At 40.7% G+C, this 25,634-nt stretch overlaps 1 protein-coding gene across 6 annotated transcripts in view; it reads left to right on the forward strand.

The window, feature by feature from the left end:
• ITPR1 (inositol 1,4,5-trisphosphate receptor type 1) overlaps positions 1 to 25,634 on the forward strand; it is a 231,969-nt gene that overhangs the window by 86,677 nt on the left and 119,658 nt on the right. For all 6 annotated transcript variants that reach the window (XM_050957223.1, XM_050957224.1, XM_050957225.1 and 3 more), the window contains 10 exons: positions 2,605 to 2,720; positions 6,417 to 6,503; positions 8,769 to 8,927; positions 11,409 to 11,507; positions 13,153 to 13,236; positions 13,328 to 13,474; positions 15,180 to 15,275; positions 20,693 to 20,847; positions 23,289 to 23,388; positions 23,890 to 24,050. In XM_050957223.1, the coding sequence (XP_050813180.1) occupies positions 2,605 to 2,720; positions 6,417 to 6,503; positions 8,769 to 8,927; positions 11,409 to 11,507; positions 13,153 to 13,236; positions 13,328 to 13,474; positions 15,180 to 15,275; positions 20,693 to 20,847; positions 23,289 to 23,388; positions 23,890 to 24,050 (1,204 nt within the window). The remainder of the gene's footprint in view (positions 1 to 2,604; positions 2,721 to 6,416; positions 6,504 to 8,768; positions 8,928 to 11,408; positions 11,508 to 13,152; positions 13,237 to 13,327; positions 13,475 to 15,179; positions 15,276 to 20,692; positions 20,848 to 23,288; positions 23,389 to 23,889; positions 24,051 to 25,634) is intronic.

A 25,634-nucleotide genomic window follows, 5' to 3' on the forward strand; every position in this document is an offset into this window, starting at 1 on the left:
AGCTTGACTTCAAAATACAACACTTCTGGCTTCAGAAATGCACTTACTCTGTGACTAAAGACTGTGTGTGATTAATGCTGTGCAATAGTGTGTGTTAAATGCTGGCACTGTGTGAACTGGTGGCTTAAGCAGAAATAGAAATTCTTATTACAGGTGTGTTGCTTACAATGCATAGTTTTAGCTGAAAGTACCAACTTACAATGGCTTTTAAATCCTGTTATCTGCTGTCAATCTCCATGAAACATTTTTAATTTACAGAAAAATGAAACACTCAGGGAAAGAACATAACTTGAAAGCTTCGGGCACACTGCATTTCTCACATTTGTTATGCATCTGAAGGATATGAATCAATAGTTAAGTGGCCTTATGAATAGATGTACTAGAGTCCTTTCTAGTGCCTATATCAGCGCATATCCCCAAATCAGCTCAATATGACTCTACTTCATTTCTTATTCTAATGAACCACCATTTGGCCCGCCTAGTGTGTATTTGAGTTCCAGCCTAGTTCTGAAAATTGGGTTCATTGTGTAGCCTTCCACTTGTGCTACTAGTTCTGTGTGTTTCTTGAAGTTTCCTATTAATTTCATCCAGGTGTTGTATCTGCAGTGGCTATAAAAGATCTCAAATGAAGTTAAATGACTAAACTTGCAGTTGGTTTGTCTTCTTTCTCCAGGGGATTAGCTCATGTATTCCATTAGGTTTCCTTGTGGAAATAGACTACAGTCTACAGAATAGACTCTGAGGGCTTGGCTACACTGGACAGTTGCAGCGCTAGTGGGAGGTTTACAGCGCTGCAACTTAGTAACTGTCCACACCTGCAGGGCACATCCAGCGCTGCAACTCCTTGGCTGCAGCGCTGGCTGTACACCTGGTCTGTTTGGGGTGTAACGATTGCAGCGCTGGTGATGCAGCGCTGCTTATCAAGTGTGGCCACCGAAAGCACTGTTATTGGCCTCCAGGGTATTAGGAGGTATCCCAGAATGCCTGCTCACAACAAACCGGAAGAGTGGCTGAACTCCGAGCTCCTGGAGCTACTTATCTAAAAACCAAACACAGCTGTTGTTTGCTCCAGCGAGCGGAGGCAGGCAGGGGAATTTCTTTGGAATGTTCATAGCTGTTTGCTTGAGGAGAGAGGGGAGACCGTGTTGAGCCGCTGCTTATGTGGTCTGAAGGCTATTTAGGAGTGCATAATTTGCATTTAGTGAATAAGAGAGGGGTGGGGGAAGGGGTCAAAACTTTTAAAATGATTGAAGGTAGGTGCTGTGTATCTTCCAGTCCTTAGAACTTGCAAGGCAGGTAGCTGAGAACAGTGTCAGCTCCAAAAATCCACTCTCTCTGTCTCCCCTATGCTCCCTGTCACACTCCACCCCACCCCCCTGTTTTGAAAAGCACGTTGCAGCCACTTGAACGCTGGGATAGCTGCCCACAATGCACCACTCCCAACAGTGCTGCAAATGCTGCAAATATGGCCACAGTGCAGCGCTGGTAGCTGTCAGTGTGGCCACACTGCTGCGCTTTCCCTACACAGCTGTACGAAGACAGCTGTAACTCCCAGCGCTGTACAACTGTAAATGTAGCCATACCCTCAGATGGGTATTCCCTTAACTATCTAGCTTTCCAGTTCCATTACTCTTCTGTAGAAATACAATGGTTGCCTTTAAAATCGTTATATAACTAGCAGCCTCAAATTTTATTTCCACATAATTTCCAAAGAGATGCCTGGAACAGCTGTCTTTGCATTTGGCTATTAAACTTCTGTTACTTAACTTCAGGCACTAAATTTGAATAGCTTAATTTAATTTTTGCAGTGTCAGTTGCTAAGCAACTGACGAGAAAAAAGTGCAGCTAATTTAGTTCTTTTACCGATCAGTTAGCATCTCATTAATATAGAAACTTATTTGTAACATGGCTAATCAGCTGTCATACCCAGTTTTTGCAAGGCAAAATGTTTTCTAAATAGTGTCTAGGAAATTAATAAAAGAGACTTCTCCTGTATGATCCACAAGTTTCTTGCTTTGGTGCTCAGGTACCGGTGCTTCACTAGGAATGTTACACTCGGAACATCCAGACCGACACACACTTTTTTCCATGCCGTGGTCAAGAAGACAAGGCAGGGGACCGAATCTACTTGGCTCTGCTGCTGGCGTGCTGTGACACCTTGGAAATGTCACTTTACTTGTCTTTGCCTCAGTTGCCCAAGCTGTGCAGTACAGATAATGAAACTTATCCATTGCTGGAAAGCATTTTTTTGATTCAAGGATCAAAAGCTCTGTTACAGAGAGGAGGTGGTGGTGGTGGTGGTGGTGTTGTGAATGTTCAAGTATGGTAGCATTTTTGACAGGAATTGGTTAAGTTTCAGCTTTCACTGGTGTTGCTTTACAAGTCTGGCAGCACCATTTTTTTATTTATTTATTTTTTTTTTAAACCATTCATGGGGCAACATTGCTGTCACCCGAAAAGCCTCGCAGTCTGAGATTTAGAGCTTTCCTGGAATCTGTTTTGTAAACCTTTCCCTGTAGCTAAAATGTTTGGACAATATTAAAAGTAAAAAGAGGGAAAAATGGATAATTCTGAATGGCTAAAGCAGTCTCTATATTTTTGCAGATTGCCTGTTTAAGCTATGCCCTATGAACCGGTACTCTGCACAGAAGCAGTTCTGGAAAGCAGCAAAACCAGGAGCTAACAGCACTACAGATGCAGTGTTACTCAATAAACTACATGTAAGTATTAATGTTGGTAGGCTGCAGTGAAGTCACTGGAGCTGTGGTAATTTACACCACCTGAGGATCTGGCCCATTAAGTTGAGTGGGACTGCTCATAGAATCATAGGGTTGGGCGGGACCTCAAGAGGTCATCTAGTCCAACCCCCTGTTCAAAGCAGCACCAATCACCAGATTTTTACCCCAGTTCCCCAAGTGGCCCCCTCAAGGATTGAACTCACAACCCTGGGTTTAGCAGGCCAATGCTCAAACCACTGAGGGTATGGCTACGTTTGGAATTTCAAAGCGCTGCCCCGGCAGCGCTTTGAAGTGTGAGTGTAGTCAGAGTGGCAGCGCTAGGAGAGAGCTCTCCCAGCGCTGCATGTAAACCACATCCCTTACGGGTATAGCGTGCAGCGCTGGGAGCTGCGCTCCCAGCGCTGCTGCCCTGATTACACTGACGCTTTACAGCGCTGTATCTTGCAGCGCTCAGGGGGGTGTTTTTTCACACCCCAGTTGCAGCGCTGTAAAGTGTGAGTGTAGCCAAGGCCTGAGCTATCCCTCCACCCCGTGAGTATTGCTACAGAAGATTAATGAGATCCAGTCCCCTGTGTTATTAGGCCCTAGATTTCATCTCCCATATGTGTTTGCAAACTATCTGTGATGGCTGCCCATATTGAAACAAGCTTGCATGTGTATTCAGCAGTTAAAACCTGGTAAGAGAACAGTTCTCAGTTTTAAATTTCTAAGAAATTGCTTTGAGTAATTTAACTACTGTATGTTGACAGCATCCGCTTTAGTGCTAAATAAACTATATTTACCTTAAAATTATATGGCTGGAGCACTTCACGTTAAAATTACAAGTCCAAATATTTTTAGTCTATCAAAGCCCGTGTTAAGCCTACAGTACTCTAAACTATAAAGCACCCTTGGAGGAAAATATCACTTGCAGAAAGCCATGTGGTGGCCCTACTCCTTTGTTACACAAAGACCAAGTGTTTGCCTCAATTTTTTCTTAAAGCTATGATTTTAACTTTATGCTTATAAAGTTGTTTGTAGAGTTAATACTTTACAATTATCCCACCCCACTCCCAAACTAAATAATCGCAAGAGTAGCAGTCAACTGTAAGTATAAAGTAACAAATGCTGCTGATCGCTTTGTGGGCTTTAGAAAAATAAACAAATAGATGGTATGTCCTAAACTGTCAGTAGTGTAGACGGAGAGAAAACGCTTGCAATGGTGCTAGGTAACTGTGGGCTGTCACTTCTTTGTGCCATAATTGATTTTCTTTCTTTAATATAATCAATTCAGATACTTAAGCCCTGATTCTATTCTTTTGAAACAGGCCAAAGTCCTGTTGTGGTCAGTCTCAATTCACCTGTCGAGTGAACTGGGATAGTCTCTCAATAATAAATCACAGTGAAAAAACATTTACACAATAAATAGCCAAATTTTACTATTCCAGTATAAAGAAGGAAAGATTTAATGGCTCATTTTGAATTACCGTTACATGCTGGGTAAAGTACAGGCCAGGTGCAGAATTGTCATCTTTTTAAACCCACTCAGTTTCACTGAAGAGTGTGTGTGTGTGTGTGTGTGTGTGTGTGAGATTCGTAGACCACAACTTAGTTCGCTCCCGACTGTATGCAACTCATGGGCACTTGTGTCAATTTACACATGTTATGAAAGCACAGAAGATACTGGAACAATTTTATTGCCCTAATATTGTTGCAGGGCAAAAAATATCTATGTTCAACTGCTGCCTTGCATTTCCTACTCTGTTTTTTGGTCAGTTCATGGTCATCTTTAATGAAACATTAGTGACCCATGATTTACACTTAATCACTTGCCATTTTTGGCTTGTATTTGTCCACTGCTGGAATTTATTATCAAGTACTGTGGAGCATCCAATGCTGAGGTCAGGTTATTTTAAGTTAATACCATTTAAGGGATTTAGAAATCTGGGATACTTGACTTTGACTGGTATCAAACATCAGTGCTATTTGAAAAGCTGACATCTAGTGGTCAGTAAATAAAATTTGTTCTTTCCAGTGTGTTGACATATGCAGTGTTGTCTGTTCACTTCAAGCTTTTGGAATATACTTGAACTTAACTTGTTTCTTCACTTGTACCTATATGCAATGGATCCCTTTGCTCTATTAATGTAAATGTAGGGACCAATTCAGCATAAAACATGTCTTCCACTTCCATTTATGTCCTCGGGAGTAGTGGGCTCTCATGGCCTTGTGGAATTGGGCCCAAAGTTAATATCTGATTTCAAGAAACCTTTTCACTGTAGAATAATCTGAAATCTAGCAGTCCCAGTGTTAGATCTTTAAGCATTTAAATTGTCCTGCATCATATTTGTACCGAAATGTACAGTTACACATGGAGAAAGCCAGTTGTCCTGCTCAGCATATCTTCTAACAGAAATGGCTTAAGATACATGGAGTTATAAAGAAGCAAAATTATTTTCTACCAACACATGGCTCACTGTTGCTCTTTGATATGCTGAAGCCTGTTGTATCACGTTGCATCACCCACAGGTAACTGAGCACAAGTGAGTTCTAGGGTGGTGGCAGAAGTTTTGAGAACTAAAATAGTTGATGCATAGACTTTCTAAATGCATGATACCTAGTTTAAAATCATCCTCTGACATCAGATTTAAATGAATTCTTCCCTATAATCTGTTTTTTCTCTGATCTTGGTGTAAGGTGAACCAGTACACCTTTACAAATAAAGCATCTTGAAAACAACATGGGATAAGTTGCTTAAGTCTGAAAATAAAATGAAAATGAAGAGGAAAGAAATAGGGTAGAGTAACAAACTAGGGCTTTCACAGGGTGGTAGCATTAGAATTCAGATCCTAGTCTGAGTAGGTTATAAATCAGGTTTGGTTTCCTCATATCTTCTTGTGGATGCTTCCATGTGTTTGAAATGTCTGTCTGGTAAAGAGAGACCCTGGATTACATTATCATGGATACAGCAGGTTGAAATTGAAAGGCATTGCAGCAGAGCATGTGTGGGGAAGTTTTTTTTGTGCTGTGCCTGACTCTCTAGGAAGTACTATCCTATCTCTTACTTTTATGAACTCTGAACTTTCGCTTATTGGGAAGTTGAGAACTAGACAGTCCCTTCTTCCAGTGCTGTATGTAAGTGTCTAGAGAAGCCTATCGAATGAATAGGATGACTATGGTCACCATGAAAAAGTTTAATGGATGAGGAGTGAAAGGGGAGACTTGTCTTGGCAAAGTAAAATCTAAGTTTTTGGAAACTACCTAATTAGAGAGATAGGGACCAAACTTGCGGTTCTTTAGTCCTCATCATTTATTTTATGTTAAAGTTGAGCAGGTGGAAGATTGAGTTGCCAGTTTGAATCCCCCTCTTCTCCATCTTTCCTTTTTACCTATTTTCTCATGGTTCAGTTTCCTTTGGAAACTTTTCATCTCATGTTTTTATTTAGAAAACTTCAATCAGTTTGAAGTCAAAACATTGACTCCTCTGTGTTACTGCTTCACGTCAGTATAGTTCAAATAGTACAGATTCAATCATTTTCCTTCTTGAAAATTGTGAAGGATAAAATCTGATTCTCAGCTTCAAATGGTTACTTCATACAGCTGGAACAAATGTACGTTGACGTTTTATTACAGTAAGTAATTGTGAGCACTGTTTATAACAATACTTTTTATCTCCACAATTTCCTTCTTAAATTTCAGCATGCAGCAGATTTGGAGAAGAAACAGAATGAGACTGAAAACAGGAAACTGCTGGGAACGGTTATCCAGTATGGCAATGTTATCCAGGTATGCTGTGGCCCTGTTCACACTGTCTACTCTGTAAGACTTAGCTCTGTAGGGTCTTACCTGAACCACCAAGGTACAATTATACTTCAAAATAGTGGAATTTCAGTATCTGAGTGTGTTGTCTTGCAAGCCATGACTGGGTTACCCAGAAGCATGATACTCTGAAGAAAGAACTACATTTATGGTTTTGTGTGCTGTGAGAGATTCTAAAGTGGAGGCATTTTTATTTTGCTATAAATGTTGCCTTTTTAAGAGCACCATCTGAATGCTTTAAACTAGAATACCCCCCATACAGTTGCCTGACCTTGACCTGGCCATGTGGTAGATGGCAAATACACAGTGGTGTACAATTCTATACAACGTCTTTCATTTTATCCTCACTTTATCCCCCAAATGCTGTACAGCACCATCTAGTAAACCCAGTGCACATCAGAAGAACCAAAATAATCAACTCCCCAGTACAACGATAGTCTACCCTGAACAAGGGATTTGTTGCAGTAGACCTCAGGCAAGTCACCCCCACTTGATGAAGATGGATTCCCAGCAAATGCAAAGAACAGTGTTGAGTCGCAAACACCAAGAATAAGATGCTGAGGAAGTGTTGTAATAATGATCGTGCCTTAAATGCAGACAGTGAGGGACTTAGGACCACCACTAGTAGAGCATTCAGCAACTCAGGGTTCTCTGATCTCTTCTGGGGACTGAAAGCAGATCCACTTCATCTGATCACAACTGCCAGGTGGAGGTGTAGAGCAAGAGAATTGTAAGCATTTGGATCTAAGATTATGTACGACTTTCTAAACAAATACTTTGAATTGTATCCTCTGACCATACCATCAGCCAGAGTAGGATTGCAGGGAGCAAAGGTAACAGGGTTCCTCTCTCCCCTCTTGTAATGAGAAGGCAAGCAGTTCTGTTCTGCAGCTATTACAGCACTGGGAACAACTTCAAGACAAGTCTTTTAAAGAATTCACTACAATAATCTAGCCTAAGTGTAACATTAGAATGATGAAAATCTTTGGCAATGTCTTCATCTGAGAGAGGGATCTGTCTGTTTTTCAGGTGAACAAGAGATTGCAATAAGCATTTCTAACCAGTCAATGCTCCATACCAAGAGCAGTTGTGAGTAGGAGAGGAAGGATTAGTTTTGTATTGGCAAATGTTGGTAAACATTGGCTTCACTATACACACCCAAACCAACCAAAGTGTATTTCCATCGATGATAATTGAAATTTACAGATAGGCAAAGTAAGAAAAATGCTTTTAGAGAACTTATTCAAATTTGATTTGAGGTGATTAACTTTGTATGCTTTGACCTGTGACGTTGACAATTTTAACTGTTGTAAAGCTTTCATTCTTTGAATCTCAGTATCTGCTGTCTTTAAACAATTATTGTCTGACCTGCCCTGTAGTTTCCCCCACTGTGAAAACTTAAATAGATAAAAATAAAAGAAAATGCTTAAAAATAGACATTGCTATTATCCATTGAAATGTATTTAAAAAAAAAATTCTGCCCAGCCTAATTATGAGGAATACCCCAGTTCTGTAGGAACCTTCCCAGTGGCAGATGACTTCTGTGAATAATGGACCAACAGGCAGCAAAAGGTTCCAAACATCCAAAGTTAAAAGCATTGTCCTGCTTTCGTTAAGATTCAACCCTGCTATGTTTAATCCAAATCAACATGTAAGCTAGACAATGGGGCTGCTACGAGATGGTCCATTATATCCTATAGATATGTATTACCAGTGCAGTGAGGTTTATATATGATGTCTCATGGCATATTGAAATAAAAGAATAAAACGGCACCTCATAGGGAGAGAAGAATTGTTCATAGCTAACCTCATTAGTCTCCCATCTCAGAATGAGCACAGCCATTGGAGAGAAGCCTCTCCCATTCCCCTGAAGGAAAACAGTTTTGTCACCAATATCTCACAGTCCTTGGTATCTGACTACTGAAACATAGAGAATAACTGGCAAAGACAGTTCTCTGTTGTCTCTCATTAGTGTGATATGGACATTTACACAAATGGAAGATGTTCAGTGCCATGAACCAATCTAAAGCCTACTAAAAAATGTATTCAAAACAAGAAGTCCAATTGTCTCTGGATTTGTTATGAACAGCATAACTATTCAATCTTAGCATCAGAAGTTAATGTCCATGTATTATGATCAGACTCTCAGACTATTATATAGTCTTTAGTCAGTGTTAATCAAAGGAAACATATGTCTGCCTTTACAGAAACAAATTGCAATTTTTGTTCTAGCTGCTCCACTTAAAAAGTAACAAATACTTGACAGTAAATAAGAGGCTTCCAGCTCTGCTAGAGAAGAATGCTATGAGGGTGACCCTGGACGAAGCTGGAAACGAGGGTTCCTGGTTCTATATACAGCCTTTCTACAAATTGCGTTCCATAGGAGACAGTGTAAGTGCAGATGAGCATCAGAAGATGATGCCTTATTTGGTGTAAAATACAAAGAACTTGTATCAGTTGTTTCCTTACTTTTGACTAGTTAAATGCACAGGTTTTTATAGCATGTAATATTAACGGCCACAGCCCTTTTCCTGCGCTGAACAGTGTGGGAGGAGAATCACTATGGTAACTACTGATCTGGAAATGAGGAACGATTAAGATTGGAAGGAATAAGGAATCTAAATACAGTAGCCATCTAAATCCCCACCGAGTTCAAAATGGCATGAAATGTAAAGTCATCTGAGTAGCTTTAGAAGAAATATAATTAGTATGCTGGTTCATGGTGCTGTAGTTATGAGTCTTTCCGGTTCCATTATGAATATCTCTGTCAAGAATTTTATCAGAATTAGACTAAATGGTTGCCTTGCTTGTGGGAGGTGTGGAAGGTTGTTTGTGAGTTAATACTCTAGTTTTTAATCTCTGGAGATCTCCATTGTGTTCCGACGTTGGATACATAAGAATGAATGTGGTCGTCATTCCATAATCCCAAGTAAATGATTTTAGACCTTGCAAAGCCATGATGGACTTTGGCATGACTCACCAGCCTAAACTCAAGAGAAGCCAAGGACTTTAGTATGCTATGCAGTGCAGTCCGGTCCAACCTGATAGAGGGCACCTAAACAGAGTAGATTCCATGAAATAGAGCATAGCCATATCCAGGTAGACTAAACTGTTCACTTCAGTATAGTTATCCCACCACTACACGTAATACAGCCTTTATTGAATATCCTTGTTTTTATTTCATTATTACGGGAATAGTGCCTTGAAGATTAATGTAGTTTGTGTTCAGTTAATTTAAAAAGAAGAAACTTCATATAAATTCAAGTAATGTTCTGCTTTCTCTGTATTGAGGCAGCAAAGAATCCTGTGGCACCTTATAGACTAACAGACGTTTTGGAGCATGAGCTTTCGTGGGTGAATACCCACTTCCTCAGATGCATGTAATGGAAATATCCAGGGGCAGGTATATATATGTGTGCTAGCAAGCAAGCTAGAGATAACGAGGTCAGCTCAATCAGGGAGGATGAGGCCCTGTTCTAGCAGTTGAGGTGTGAAAACCAAGAGAGGAGAAACTGTTTCTGTAATTGGGAAGCCATTCACAGTCTTTGTTCAATCCTGAGCTGATGGTGTCAAATTTGCAGATGAACTGAAGCTCAGCAGTTTCTCTTTGAAGTCTGGTCCTGAAGTTTTTTTGCTGCAGGATGGCCACCTTAAGGTCTGCTATAGTGTGGCCAGGGAGGTTGAAATGCTCTCCTACAGGTTTTTGTATATTGCCATTCCTAATGTCTGATTTGTGTCCATTTATCCTTTTCCGTAGAGACTGTCCAGTTTGGCCGATGTACATAGCAGTGTATAGCATGGCAATATACAAAAACCTGTAGGAGAGCACTTCAACCTCCCTGGCCACGCTATAGCAGACCTTAAAGTGGCCATCCTGCAGCAAAAAAACTTCAGGACCAGACTTGAAAGAGAAACTGCTGAGCTTCAGTTCATCTGCAAATTTGACACCATCAGCTCAGGATTGAACAAAGACTGTGAATGGCTTCCCAATTACAGAACCAGTTTCTCCTCTCTTGGTTTTCACACCTCAACTGCTAGAACAGGGCCTCATCCTCCCTGATTGAACTGACCTCGTTATCTCTAGCTTGCTTGCTAGCACACATATATATACCTGCCCCTGGATATTTCCATTACATGCATCTGAGGAAGTGGGTATTCACCCACGAAAGCTCATGCTCCAAAACGTCTGTTAGTCTATAAGGTGCCACAGGATTCTTTGCTGCTTTTACAGATCCAGACTAACACGGCTACCCTCTGATACTCTGTATTGAGGGGAATTCAAGTCCCTCACCTAAGATTTTTGTTATGGATTTTTTTTGGGGGGGCGGGTGGGAAGAGTTAGGGCTTCAAGTAAGATTGGGAGGCTTTGGATAAGGAACTGTCTTGGAAGGAAAGTATAGGATACATGGGATCTTCATCCTCCATGATAAAGTGCACTTAGCTTACCACACTTGATTGGACCTCATTAATTGAGAGTAAACATTGTAGGTTAAGACCCATCAACTTGTCATGGAGGAGGAGAGTCTTTCTGATGACTTTTGGTTTTAGGAATTAATTGTTAGATGTTAGACACTGAAATGACTGTATGGAAGACAAAGACTTAGTCAGTGGAAATTGTAGTTTTCCTTTATATGCCACTCAGCCCAGTTGTGTAGGTGTCTTTAAACCTTAAATAACTCTGAAAGTTTTAAACATCCATTTTCTTCTGAAGTTGCCAAGTTGTTTTTTTATAAAGATACCAGTGTCTTTCCTTTTTTTCTGCATGAAACATCTCTAAACTGTAAGCAAATGGCTTAATCTCATTGCTTACACCCAGAAGAAGGTAACTCTGGGGATCATTTCTGAATCTGATTGCCAAGTACTTCTCTTCAGGTTGTCATTGGAGACAAGGTGGTCCTGAATCCTGTTAATGCTGGCCAGCCCCTTCATGCCAGTAGTCACCAACTGGTTGATAATCCTGGGTGCAATGAGGTAAGTGTAAAATAAATCAAAAGCTTGGCCTGTTAGTGCAGTGGTGACACAGAAATTTGGTGTAAATAGAGTTGGAGGGGGCCTTTGGAGTTCTTGGCTAAACTAAGGAGCATGCGTGTTATGGAATTGCCACTTACCATGCTGGAGAGCATATACTGCGTTGCTGTCCCATCCTGTTAGTGAAGTAGAAATACTACTAGCTCTGAACACAATGTTTCTCACTTCCTTCCTAGTGGGCAAACAGCTGGGCGGGGATTGGTAAGAGCAGATCTGTTAGGTAAATAACAGGCTATCTGGAACAAAGACGTGAGCGTTGCCCGTTCTGCCCAACTGCTTGGCTGTAAGAACAAAGATAAATGAAACGTACTTTTTCTGCAAAATCTGCCATCTTAATGACTGGAGCTAGGTGAATCACTGGTTTGATTTTGTTTGCTGTCAGTTTGGTGGCAGTTCTGAAAATTAAAAAAAAATAGTTTTTGGTCAAACTAAGTCTGAAAATTCTGAAATGTTTTTGGTGAAATGATGTTGTTTAATCAATCTGAAAGAATGTTGAGAGGAGAAACCTGGGTTCAAATCCCTGCTCAGAGCAGAGATTCAAAGCTGGGTCTTCTACATTCCAGGAGTGCCCTAACCACGAAGCCAGGGTATTCTAGGTCAAGTCAGGTTTCTCTCAATCTCTCCTGTTGAAGCTGGTTCACTAGTCATTGTGTCAGAGAGAGAGAATGGCTAAGGCATTTGCCTGCAATGTGGGACATCCTAATTCAAGTCGTTGTTCAAATAAATAATTACTTACGTAGCATGGAACAGTTCAAGGGGACAGATTGCCTAAAGCAGTGGTCCCCAAACTGTGGAGCACCCCCCCCAAGGTTGCAAAGGGGCCATGACCAGCCCCCGTGAGGGGACAGGGACGTAATGCCACCAGCCTCTCTCTGCCCCCAGCCCCTGCCCTGGCTGCAGCGCTGCTCTGGGCTTGGGCCCCTGCCCTCAGCCTACGACCCCCTGTTCTTGGCTCCTAGCCCGAGGGGCCGGGGGGAGTGGGCATGGCCACATTCTACTACTGGTAATGGGAAGGTGAATGCGAGAGGATAAATTTGGGGACCACTGGCCTATGGTCTGGTCATTAAAGCACTCAACTGGGAAAGGAGAGATTAAGGTTCAGCTCACTGCTCCAGAGTGAGAATTTGAACCTGGGTCTCCTACATCCCAGGGAAGTGTCCTAGACAGTGAGCTAAAGGTTTACAAGGGGAGAACCACAGCCACTTCCTTTGTTTCTGTGATTCTAGCCTGATTTTTTGTTCTCCCCCACACCCCACGGTCAAAATTATTTGGTTAATTAGTGTCAGATTTATGAATAGTTTTTTGGGTCAATCAAGACTGCCTTTTTGGTGAATAAATTATTTGTCTGAAAAGTGTCACCTAACTCTATTCTTGACATAGCTAGATGAGGTATCAACGTAACAAGTTATCTATGGCAGGGTTGAGTGCAGGCCACAGGCTTTCTGGATTGGTGTTTCGTTTCGTACAGTAATAAACAGGGATTGCAGTGTGCTGTTCAGATTCTCTTTCCACTGTAAAGAAAAAGGCAGCACTTGGCAGTGTTTTATCATACTTCTAGTGTGACTAGTGATACTAGTCTTTGTTCTAGGTCAACTCTGTGAACTGCAACACGAGCTGGAAAATAGTCCTTTTCATGAAATGGAGCGATAACAAAGATGATATTTTAAAAGGGGTAAGTTTGGAAACTTATCTTGCTGCTGGCTTTTTAATGGTATGATGTCTTTGTCTAGTTCGTGTTGATCAATCTGTCTTGGCTTTGACAGGGAGATGTGGTAAGGTTGTTTCATGCGGAGCAGGAGAAGTTTCTGACTTGCGATGAGCACAGAAAGAAGCAGCATGTCTTCCTGAGAACTACAGGGAGACAGTCGGCCACTTCTGCAACTAGTTCAAAAGCACTGTGGGAAGTCGAGGTAAGGACAGCATCTCTGAGGCTGTACAAATGAGTTTACTGTAACAGTTGGTGCTTTTATTTAAAACCTTGCTCCACAAGATTTTTTTTTTAAGTAAGACTTTTTTCCAGGTTTTGAAGTTTCAAGACCAAAATATGCCATTGTTTACTAGCATGTCTGCATTTTTTATTTATTTATTTTTTTTTACAATATAAAAACATGGTTTTGACTTTTTAACACTGCAGCAAGGTGCTTTCCAACTACCAGTTCCTGGCAATGTAGAAAAAAAGAATGAGAGGTGTCAATAAATGCCTTATTTACTCATAAGAATGGCCATACTGGATCAGACCAAAGGACAGCCCAGCCCAGTATCCTGTCTACCAACAGTGTCCAATGCTAGATGCCCCAGAGGGAGTGAATCTAACAGGGAATGATGAAGTGATCTCTCTCCTGCCGTACATCTCCACCCTCTGACAAACAAAGGCTCACAAACCATTCCTATTCTAACAAAGTACTAACTATTTCTACTGCCTTGCTGTATGTGCTGAACGCATCCATGTCCAGTGTGGAATAGTGTAGGTACACACAACCTCCTCTGATGGGAGATTAAACCCGTTTGTTAGTCTCTGTCTCTTTGGAATCAAACCATCTCATTAGCGTCTTAGTTTAAAAAAGAGAGAGAAAGGAGGATGACTTCAATGTCTTGGCCAACGTTTCACCTATTAAACAAACAAACAAAGCTTTGAGATGTTTAGGTTGTGAAAACAGATACATATGCTTAGGATAATTTTTTTGTTTTAAAATGCAACTTTAAATGACATGCAGCCTGCCTGTGTGAACACTACAAGTCCCTCTGAGTGAAGGACAGTTATTTTTCCCAGCAGTGCAGCCACTTAATTCAAAGATTCTTTCAGCTGTGCTCCATCTGGGAACCTGTCTAGAGTCCTAGTTCCATACTTTTTTCTTGAGAGGCGCGTGAGCATTAATACGAAGATCTAGAAAACTCCCTTCTTTGGGAAAACACTGTCAAGTTTGAAACAATTCTACTGTTTGTTTGTTTGTTTTTTTCTCTTGAGACTAAAGTGACTATCAGGGAAAACAAGAGAATCTTGCCTGACTTTTAGTAAGTTTGTTCAGTTCTTCTGGTTCAACTCAATACAAGCTTCCAAAAAAACTCCTTTTACCACCTTTCTGCCAATATATCCCATTAGCCCTTTGTCTTCATTCTTAGAAGGCTCAACATAGAGCACAAAACCATAGTCAGTTTGTTAGCCAACAAATCCAGCGACTTGGAGATAGCCATGAAAGTAGAACTTTAAAAATCCAGGTGTGCACCAGTGGCTGTGTTGGACATGTCCATTTGGGATGCATCCTTGGTGGTGGCCTCCATACCTGACTGGTAATTGGTATCTTTTTTTTTTTTCTGAGCTCCGTCACATTCTGCCAATGTGTGATGGTGTTCCTAGCATCTGTTAGCCAGAAGCTGGGAATGGGCAAGAGGAGATGGATTGCTTGATGATCACCTGTTCTGTTAATTCCCTCTGGGGCATCCGGCATTGGCCACTGTTGGAAGACAGGATACTGGGCTAGATGAACCTTTGGTCTGACCCAGTATGGCCGTTCTTGTGTTCTTACATGACTGAAAGTGAAATACCTCAGCACTCACCTGAGGGGCAAGCCACTGAAATGCAGAATATAGCCCCTCTCTCTCCCTCTCTCTCTGCAGGTGGTGCAACATGACCCTTGTCGAGGTGGTGCAGGGTATTGGAATAGCCTTTTCCGGTTCAAACATCTTGCTACTGGACACTACTTAGCAGCAGAGGTAAGTATCATGGGGAGGACCCATAGACTCTGCCTCTTCTCCTCTGGTGCTGTCTCCTTTACCCCTTCCCAAAAAACTGTGGTTGCCTAACTGAGGATTGAAAACGGATTAGTGAACGATCGCTATGTAGGATTAGTATCACTAAGGATGAAATTATGCGAGAGTAGGTAGTATCAAAGTGCCAGACCTATGAAACAAGATATTTTCTTGAAAGATACTTGGAAAAAACACTGCACTACAAGAATGACCATGTGTCTCTACCCTTTTTGCTCAGGATAGGTGGTGACTTCTTTTTGTTAAAAAGAATCGACAATAAATGACACGATTTTATGTAAACAGTTAAAATCAAGATAAGCTCCTTAGTGAATTGTACTGTGAATGGCTGGAGAACCTGTTGCTACGTTTTGGGGGGAATAAATTAAACGCATTGTTGGATCGTCTGGATTTTTTGATTTCCAAGCAGAACATAGAATTGTTCATAAAAGAGAAGCTAAGAGTTATAGAAGCCTTCTAGGAATTGTCACGAACATTTACCTATCCAAGCATTTTGGAAGGTGAACTGTTAATACCTGTGAATACTCACTGAAACTAGCTTGACTCTGTTTCTTGAAACGTGTGTAAATGAAGACGAGCGTATTTGTAAAAATAAGGTGCTGGGGATATGCCAGGGAGGTTGGAGTGAAGAAAGGCAATATAGCTCATCATGGTGAATGCATGAGTTGAATTGAAATAATCCTGCTGCGTGCTTTTCTAGTAAGCAGATTCCAAAACACTTAGTAACATTTTGCCAAGTACAAAATGAATCAACAGGACCAGCGGATTATAGAGGTTGCTTAGCTAATCATGGGCTGGTTAATGAGCTGTGAAAACATGGAGACTCACTCAAGGAAAGGTACAATGGGAGAAATTGGTGAATCCGTGCATATTATGGCAAAAGTAGTTTTTATCAAAGGAACATTTCAAATGACGATACGATCAAGATTTTTCCCGACTTGTAGCGACTTCTAAAACTGGTTGAAATGTTTTGAAATTTAATTGTGATTTCAAAGCTTGACATAATTTTCACAAAATTTCCTTTCTTTCCAGCTTTAGTTATATCCTAGTTGAGTCTCTTTTGCAAGTTTGCTGATTGCTTAATTCTGTTCTTGGCTACACAACTGCGTGGTTTGTTTGTGTCTGTTTTTTAAAAGTTGGTTGCATTGTATATATGTTTATAGATTCTGAGGCCTGAAGGGACCACTGGGGTAATCTAGTCTGATCTCCTGTATAACACAAGCTACAGAACTTCCTGAAAATCATTCCTAGAAAAACATCCAATCTAGGTTAAAATTGCCACTGTCAGTCCACCATAACCTTTAATAAATTGTTCCAGTGGTTAATTACCTTCACCGTTAAAAAGTCTGCATTATCTGCAGTCTGAATGTGTCTACTTTCAACTTCCAGCCATTGGATCTTCTTGTACTTCTGTCTGCTAGATTGAAGAACCCAATGTTTTCTGTAGAAAAAGGTGCATCTGCTACAGAATAAGCTCAGTCTCCCCGAGGAATTTTATACTGGGGTTGGAGGTGGAAAACTAAACTGTTGACTTGCCTGTGATTGTGTTTCATCAGGTAAACCCTGACTATGAGGAAGATGGCCAGGAGTGTCAATCCTCAGTAAGTATAGGCAAGAGTACAGTTTTGCCCCTGATTAGGGAGGGTTGACTCAAGCCCTGGTATCTGATTGGCAAGTGAACAGATGATACAAGGCATTTCTGCTTCTAAAGAAAGTCAAAATTAAGCATAGGTGGAAGGTATTGCATGCAGTGCTCTATCTTGAGAACTGAAGATTGGTGTAGTAGGCTTCAGGGGATGTTGAAGAGCTGTGCACTTCTAGGTATCTTGATTCTTAAGTAGCTCCTATCAGAATAGCATCTGAACCATTTCTCAGAAGGCTGAACTCTTCCCCTCTTCGATGCTCTTCAGACTTGGAGAAAGAAAATACAAGTTTCAGAAGATGAGATCTGATACCAAATATCCTGAATGCTGTCTTTGTCCCGGGGGCCAAATGAAATGGTTTATTTCACAAATGAAAGTTATCTCTAAGGAACAATTTCTCATATGTTAAATTATCATAGGAAAACCGTGATAAATAATGAGGCTATAAAACAAGAACTGTGCCCAACCAGTTGGCAATTTTGATGTCACTGTTATGAATTACCAGTAAAAGCGAGTGTGATGTCCTTTCCAATCAATGTTGTGGAGTTACATCACACTTACTCAAGATGCTGTTTGATTTACTTTATAGAGTATGAATTACCAGAAGCCTCCTATTGATGTGACTAGGGAAGCTGGCATACTATACGGCCATTGTATTTTCAAATCAAAACTTTATTGCTGACAGCAGATATAACTAAAACAGCCCTTTCCATTGTGGATTGTATTTTTCATTTGGATGAGACTGTAGGCATATGATGCCATAATCTCTCTTTCCTGATCAATGTCTGGCATAAGGGAAGATAGCTGTGTTTAGAAACAAGGAAGAAAAGCTTGTATCCTTGGAGAAGAGAAGAATGTAACTCGATGCATGGAAGTGAGAAAAGCTCAAATTTTCTTTGTAGGAATATTAGTTGGCCTGTCACCTTGTCTATATATGAATGTCATCTAAAGTGGTAGCCATTTAAAACTCAACATTTGCCACCCAAAGGTTATGCCAGTTATTTTCTGTTATAACTCATTTTCCTGTACTGCTTTGTAGCAAATGCTGACCTCCTGGCAACACTATTTAGTACATATTCTGGATAGTGAAAACAAACTTATATCTTAACTTTCCAGGTAAACACTAATGGTTTCTAGTACCTCTTTGGAAATCAGAAAAGACTTTCATTTTTACCACTGTTGTTACACACAGGTCCCTCAAAATGAGCTCAGATGTTGATGGAATCTCGGAGTAAAATCTGATAAGTGGTTTCTGGTTTTCTGCTTGTACCTCTTCACCACCAGGTGGCGAAAATAGACCATAAACCAGGGCTCAGCAGCCTTTCAGAACTGGTGTGCCAAGTCTTCATTTATTCACTCTAATGTAAGGTTTCGTGTGCCAGTAATAAATTTCAGTGTTTTTAAAAGGTCTCTTTCTATAAGTCTATAATATGTAACTAAACTATAGTTGTATGTAAGGTAAATATGGTTTTTATAATGTTAAGAAGCTTCATTTAAAATTAAATTAAAATGCAGAGACCCCCGAGACCAGTGGCCAGGACCCGGGCAGTGTGAGTGCCACTGAAAATCAACTCGTGTGCCACAGGTTGCCTACCCCTGCCATAAACAAATGACAAGAGCATATAATCTCTTTCTAACATACAAATATAGTTTAAACTCCTTTAACTTAGAGATGGTGTTAGCAACCTAACCTTATTTGGGTACAGTAACTTTATTCAAGCCTAAACCATTCTCAAGACTGCAAGTTTTTCTGCACAGTATCTGCCCTGGCTTTCTTTCCTTATCCCTCAGTTAATGATCAGTGCAGAGGTTTGATTTGAATGAGCATGAATAATATGTCCCAGACTGCACCCTTCAACATTGCAAGGGATCCATTGTATGAATTTTGCAATTATGCTTTTGTAGGTGAAACTTTAGTTCTGCGTGGATGTAACAATCTTATCTAAGATCTCTCACTTTCTGTTGCCTATTGTTTGCTGCACCCTGGTCTGTAGCTTTGCCATAACCTCTAGAATTGGCTAATATATTGCCTCAGGTGCCAGAAAGATTGAAGTGTATGAACTTTCAGCATCTGCTATGTTTGGAGATCAACAGAGGTTTGGTGAAGACAAATGAAGGTTTTGAGAATTCAATACACGTGTAGAGTAGATGGAGTCTCAACTGATAGTTTCCAAACAGACTGAGTATATAGTTGCATATTTTTTAAATGCGAATCACCAGTTTGCATGTCTAGTCCATATATTTACCATCCTATTACTGAATGACAAATCAAAACTTTAAGTATCTCCACTTTGTAGCCAAGTTCACGTGCTACTAATAATCACAGAATATCTTGAAGTACATGTGTAACACTGTAAACATTCTGTAGCTTTCATACAATCCTAGCTCTTTCAATTCCCCAAGCTCAGATTTTCAAAAATAGATTATTTTAAGTTTAGGCTCTTAACTCACTGTTTAGGTCTCTAAGTGGTCTGATGTTCGCCAGTACTGAGATCCCAGCATTTCCCATTGAAGTTCGTAGGAGTTGTTGATTACTCCACTTGTCCCTGAGTTTTTAAAGTCTTGGCTAACATCTTTACCTTGTTGATTGGAGATTCCTGCTGAGGTCCCCAAGAAAGATCTTAAAGGAAGAGCGAACCACTGCTTTTTCTCATATTTTTTTTCCCCCTTGAGCTTCAGTTTTTCTGACTTTGCTACTTTATACTTTTCAGAGTAGTAGCCATGTTAGTCTGTATCAACAAAAACAATGAGGAGTCCTTGTAGCACCTTAGAGACTAACCAATTTATTTGGGCATAAGTGGATTTTAGCCCACAAATGTTTATGCCTAAATAAATTTTAGTCTCTAAGATGCCACAAGGACTCCTTGTTGTTTCTGCTTTATACTGTAGTCATCCAAGTTCTTGTTCATTTAACAAGTGTTGGTGATTTCAAGTCTCAATGCATTTATAACGCTGAATTCATTAATGAAAGTGTTAACCTGGGTCAACACTTCATATTGTGCTAGCAGATATTGTTGCCTTGTTTTTTTTGTTGTGCATTGGACACATTTGAATGTGCAAGCATAAATGCCATGAACTGAGGTGAAAACTACTAGCTGGCTATCTTCTTGGTTACCTTTCTTTTTATTTTTGTCAGTGACTGACAAGTATAATTCTGTTTCTGCTGTTGGAATCTATTAGATACAGTTGATATTGACAATGTGACTGGGAAATAGAATTGCCAGCTGTCATTTTTGCTGCTTACAAAATATTTATTTAAAGTTCTAGTTATCAAGTAGACTTCTGGAGCCCTTCAGCGCAGCCTTTAGGGTAAGGCTCTTGTGAGACATGGATCATCTGCAGCAGAGTCTGAAGCTGATCTAGGTTTTCAGTGCATTGTGAGGTGAATGTTTTGGCAATTTGAGTGTATGTTCTGGCACTTAATGTAAAAAGATGTAGACACAGGATTACTTAGGAATTATTACATTATAACCCAGAGATGCTCAAAAGTTACCAACAGCAGACAAAGTGAAGAAATGTGTTTGGCAAAAGCAGTTAATTGTCAGTTTTATTTCTGTCCTAAAGCACATCTGGAGCTTCTGCCAGTACCAGCACTTGGAGAGGTTGATATTTGTGTGCACAAATTATGAAACAGATTGATATAATGCTTGGCTTTTCGCACAGGTCTGACAGTTCTTGGAATAGCATTTCTGACTTCATTTGATTGGATTTTTTCCATAGACAGATCCTGACCAAGATGCATCCAGAAGAGGGTTGAATAATGTTCAGGAGAAGATGGCTTACTCTTTGGTGTCTGTACCTGAAGGAAATGATATTTCCTCTATCTTTGAGCTGGACCCCACCACTTTGCGAGGGGGAGATAGCCTTGTCCCGAGGTATGATGTTAAATGCAACAGGTTCTCACTGCTTACAGGAGTACCCAGTTTGAGTTGAATATTCTCCTTGGATGTTGTTTCTACTAGAACCACTAGCTGTTGAAAGATACAGACACTCTAACATTTATTTTTAAGATTACAGAAAAAAATTTCACTGTTTTTCTCTTTCAAGTTAATTAAAGGTATTAATAGTAATAATACCTAGCAGTTACATGGCTCTTCATCAGTACATCTCCAAGCAGTTTACAAAGGAGATGGTAATATCATTATCCCCACATTACAGCAGGGGAAACTGAGGCACGGAGTGGACGTGATTTACCGAAGGTCCTGCAGCAGGCCAGGGCCAGAGCCAGGGATAGAACTCAAGTCTCCTGAATTCATGTTCACGCTCTATCTATATTGCTAAAGGGTTAGGTGTGTGAATTCTGCATATTGCTCCTCAAACTCAACAGTGTTATTTACTAGTAATCAAACATTTGAAAGGCACTATTTATTCACTACATGCCTTACAAACTTAGTTAAGACACATTGCGTGCTCCAAAGACCAAGTAATCTGCCTTTTTTTAAAAAAATGCATTTTGTCTAAACTGATTGATTGTGACCCTGGAGAACAATGGACTCTACATGTCCTATTAAGTAAACTAAGTTGAGTTCCTTTCAGTGAGTGTCTTGTATGGCTTTCAGAAGTTGTGCAGGTGCAGTTATGTGATGGCTAATTCTTCCTTTGTAGCCATTCTTTTGCATTGTACTTTGTGTGGTAAATGCAAAGCAGAGATCTTTAGGAAACCAATAGGAGTAAAGCCTTTCTGAAGCCAACAGTAGGGATAAAATTGTTCCACGATGGTCATCAGTTGTCTCAGACACATAGAACTTAAAAACTTAAACAGCGTCAACTTTTTTCTATAGTTAGGCTTCAGAGTCTCTGTGGCTAGGAAGTTTCTTGAGACAGTGTGAAAACTATTGATGTGACTCTATCTTTAGGCATAAAACTTCTAGAGTATGTCTGCACTGCAGCTGGCAGGTGTGGTTCCCAGCACAGGCAGGCAGACGCGTGCTAGCTCCTCTTGAGTTAGCGCGCTAAAAATAGCAGTGTGGACGTTGTGACCCAGGCAGTGGCTTGGGCTAGCCACCTGAGTCCAAACCTGATCCCCTGGGATCTGAGCTCAGGTGGCTAGCCCACGCTGCTGCCCATGTCACAATGTCCAAACTGCTGGTATAAGCATGCTAGTTTAAGAGGCGCTTGCACAAGTCTGCCTACCTGTGCTGGGAATCACACCGCTGAGCTGTGTGAGGAAACTTGAACTTGATTGTTCTACTGCAAATTATCGCAGAATATTAGTGAGTGACCTTAACGGAGCTTGAGTTTTAAGTAACATTGTGGCTAAGTTGAAATTCCAGCTCCAAAACAAAGGGAACAAAAAAAACTGTTCATGTAGTCACAACTGCACATGGGTGCTGTGCATGCTTCCTACACGCACAAATCAATGCTAGGCTAGCTTAATTCTTCTTGGTTTGCCCTGCTATTCTAGTTCTTAGTCTGTTAGTAGGTTGGCATGACGCCCCTGGTTGTGGTTTTCGGTCTGAGCTGTGGATGAGCTTGAGACCACCAAATTTATGGAAACTTTTGACCTAACAGAAATTTAAACCAATGTCTTCTGAAGTGAAAGAACTACTGACTGTCCTCTAGTCAGGGGCAGCTCCAGGCCCCAGCACGCCAAGCACGTGCTTGGGGCGGCATGCCACAGGGGGTGCTCTGCCGGTGCCGGGAGGGCAGCAGGCAGGCAGCCTTCGGCTGCATTCCTGCGGAGGGTCCGCTAGTCCCGCGGGACTAGCAACTGGGAGAGCACCCCCCGCCACATGCCGCCATGCTTGGGGCGGTGAAATGTCTAGAGCCGCCCCTTCCTCTAGTCTTTGCTGCTTCATACTATTAAATAAATATATTGGGCATAGAGAGTGCATGCGCGTGTGTGTTTGTGTGAGAGGTAAGTGTACTCTGTGTGGCTACTTTTCTTTTTTTTATGGGAACAATTTCTTATTAACAAAGATTCTGCTAATTTACTTTCTGTGACACTTGAGCCGGTTATAGATTGTGCATGGTAAGTAGTCAAATGGTTTTCAAAGAATAAGTACTGCTTTTGGGTAGCTTTTCCTTTCCCATTTATGCACAGGAATTGTTAGAAGTTGAGCTGCAGTGTGTTAAGATATAGATGCGCTTTGGAGTTGAGTTCACAATATAGAACAAACTGAAGAGTTTTTTAACCTGTGTTGCTACTTTGAAAAGCTTTATTCTATTTGTGGGACACTCTGTTTCTAGCAGAAAATAATCTGTCTCCTATTGGTCTTTCCTGCCAACGACTTGAAAATTGTACACACCTAGGATAACTGGTCAATTACATGTCTTGAAAACTATCTCATTGTTGCAATTATTGACTGTGTTGTAGGAACTCCTATGTCAGGCTTAGACACCTGTGTACTAACACCTGGGTTCATAGCACCAATATCCCAATTGATAAAGAAGAAGAGAAACCTGTGATGCTTAAAGTAAGTCTTCTAACTTTAACAAATCCATCTTTTGTCTTGTGTTTTCATAAAAATACTTTCAATATTAAAAATCCCGAGTCTTTGAGGCATATTGTTCTGCTAAGTCAGTCAAATAACAAACAGTGCAATATTAATGAAGACTACCTGTACAGAGTATTGTAACGGAAAAGTTAAGCACTAACATTAGTTGAGTAATTGGGCTTTTTAGTTTTTGTTATAATGTAATCATCAGGAGCAGCATGTCTTATGGGTGTTTGTGGCAATGTTTTTGCAGTCTCATCTGCGTTGTGACTGCAAAAAGTCCTGAATTGGAGAACTATAGATTTGCATTGAAGTCTTTTGTTCTTAAACTTCATATTCTATCAAAAAATCTTGTACTGCTGTTTCTAATCTCAGCTGTTAGGACTGTGGTTTCTTTCATGTCTTAATATTACCGAGTTACTTTACTGCTGCTTTGCCCCTTGTATCTTGGTGTGATACTAAAATTACTTTGGGTTTTAGATCGGTACCTCTCCAGTAAAAGAGGACAAAGAAGCTTTTGCTATAGTACCAGTTTCTCCTGCAGAAGTTCGGGACTTGGACTTTGCCAACGATGCAAGCAAGGTGTTGGGTTCCATTGCTGGCAAGTTGGAAAAGGGAACAATCACCCAGAACGAAAGAAGGTAGGAGACTCAAGAAGCAAGCCTCTTGTAGTGATAGGGCTGCTGCCTTTACTCATGTAAATCTGTATAATCCCTATTCTGAAGTTAGTTTCTTCTTCCCCTTGTGACTGAAAGAACAAAGAGGACCTCAGGAAATACAGACCAGTCAGCCTAACTTCGGTAACTGGACAGAGAGTGGAACAGATTATTAAAAATCATGTTGTAAGCACATGGATGATGATGGAATTATAAGGAGTAGCCAGCATGGATTTGTCAGGAACAAATGTTTGACAGGGTTATTGGCCTAGTGGATGGAGGGAAGCAGTAGATGTGATCTATCTTGATTTTAATAAGTCTTTTGACACAGTCCCACAGGACAGTCTCATAAGCAAACTATGGAAATGTGGTCTACATGAAATTACTATAAGGTGGCTTTACAGCTGGTTGAAAGACTGTACTCGAAGAGTAGTTATCAACTACTGATTACCTGCTGTAAAACTCTGCTTCCCTCACACGCCATCACAGTGGGAATGAACATAGACTTGTGGGGAGTATCACCAATGAAAACAGGCACAATATAAATCACATGGACCAAACCCCCTGCATATAAAAGTAGTGGACCCCATCCACGGCTGTTCCTTATACCTGAAAACTGTCAAATTGGGAGGATGTGTCTAGTAGGGTCCCCCAGGGGTCAGTCCTGGGTTCGATTCCTTTCAGTATTTTCATTATAACATTTGCAGGTGACACCAAACTAGGAGGGGTTGCAAGAACTTTGGAAAACAGGCTTAGAATTCAAAACACCCTTGACAAATTGGAGAATTAGTCTGAATTCAACAAGGTGAAATTCAATAGCCTAGTGCAAAGTACTTCACTCAGGGAAGAAAAATCAAATGTACACCTACAAAATAGGGAATAACTGACTGGATGGTAGTACTACTGAAAAGGATCTGGGGTTATAGTGAATTATAAATTGAATGAGTCAATGTCAAGGTTTTTTCCCCACTTTGAACTTTAGAGTACAAGAAGTGGGGACCTGCATGAACACTTCTAAGCTTAATTACTAGCTTAGGTCTGGTACGCTGCCAGCAGCCAGAATTTAGTGTCTGGCACACTTTCTGTTCCCCCAAAACCTTCCCTGGGGAACCCAGACCCAAACCCCTTGGGTCTTAAAACAAGGAGAAATTAACCATCCCCCTCTTTTTCCCCCCAGACTTTCCCCTCCCTGGGTTGCCTTGAGATCTTTGGATCTTAAAACAAGGAAAAATCAAAGAAAGAAAAAGTAAACGTTATCTCTGTAAAATCAGGATGGAAAATTCTTTACAGGGTACTCAGATTCATATAGACTAGAGGCACCCCACCCTCCAGCCTTAGATTCAAAGTTACAGCGAACAGAGGTAAAAAATCCTTCCAGCAAAAGAAACCTTTACAAGTTGAGAAAACAAACATAAGATTAATCCGCCTTGCCTGGCTATTACTTACAATTCTGAAACATGAAAGACTGATTGAGAAAGATGTCCTGTCCCTCTCAGTCCCGAGAGCGAACAACGAACAACACAAAAAGCACAAACAAAAACTTCCCTCCACCAAGATTTGAAAGTATCT

The sequence above is a fragment of the Gopherus flavomarginatus genome, chromosome 6 (genome assembly GCF_025201925.1).
Source record: "Gopherus flavomarginatus isolate rGopFla2 chromosome 6, rGopFla2.mat.asm, whole genome shotgun sequence".
NCBI classification, from domain to species: domain Eukaryota; kingdom Metazoa; phylum Chordata; order Testudines; family Testudinidae; genus Gopherus; species Gopherus flavomarginatus.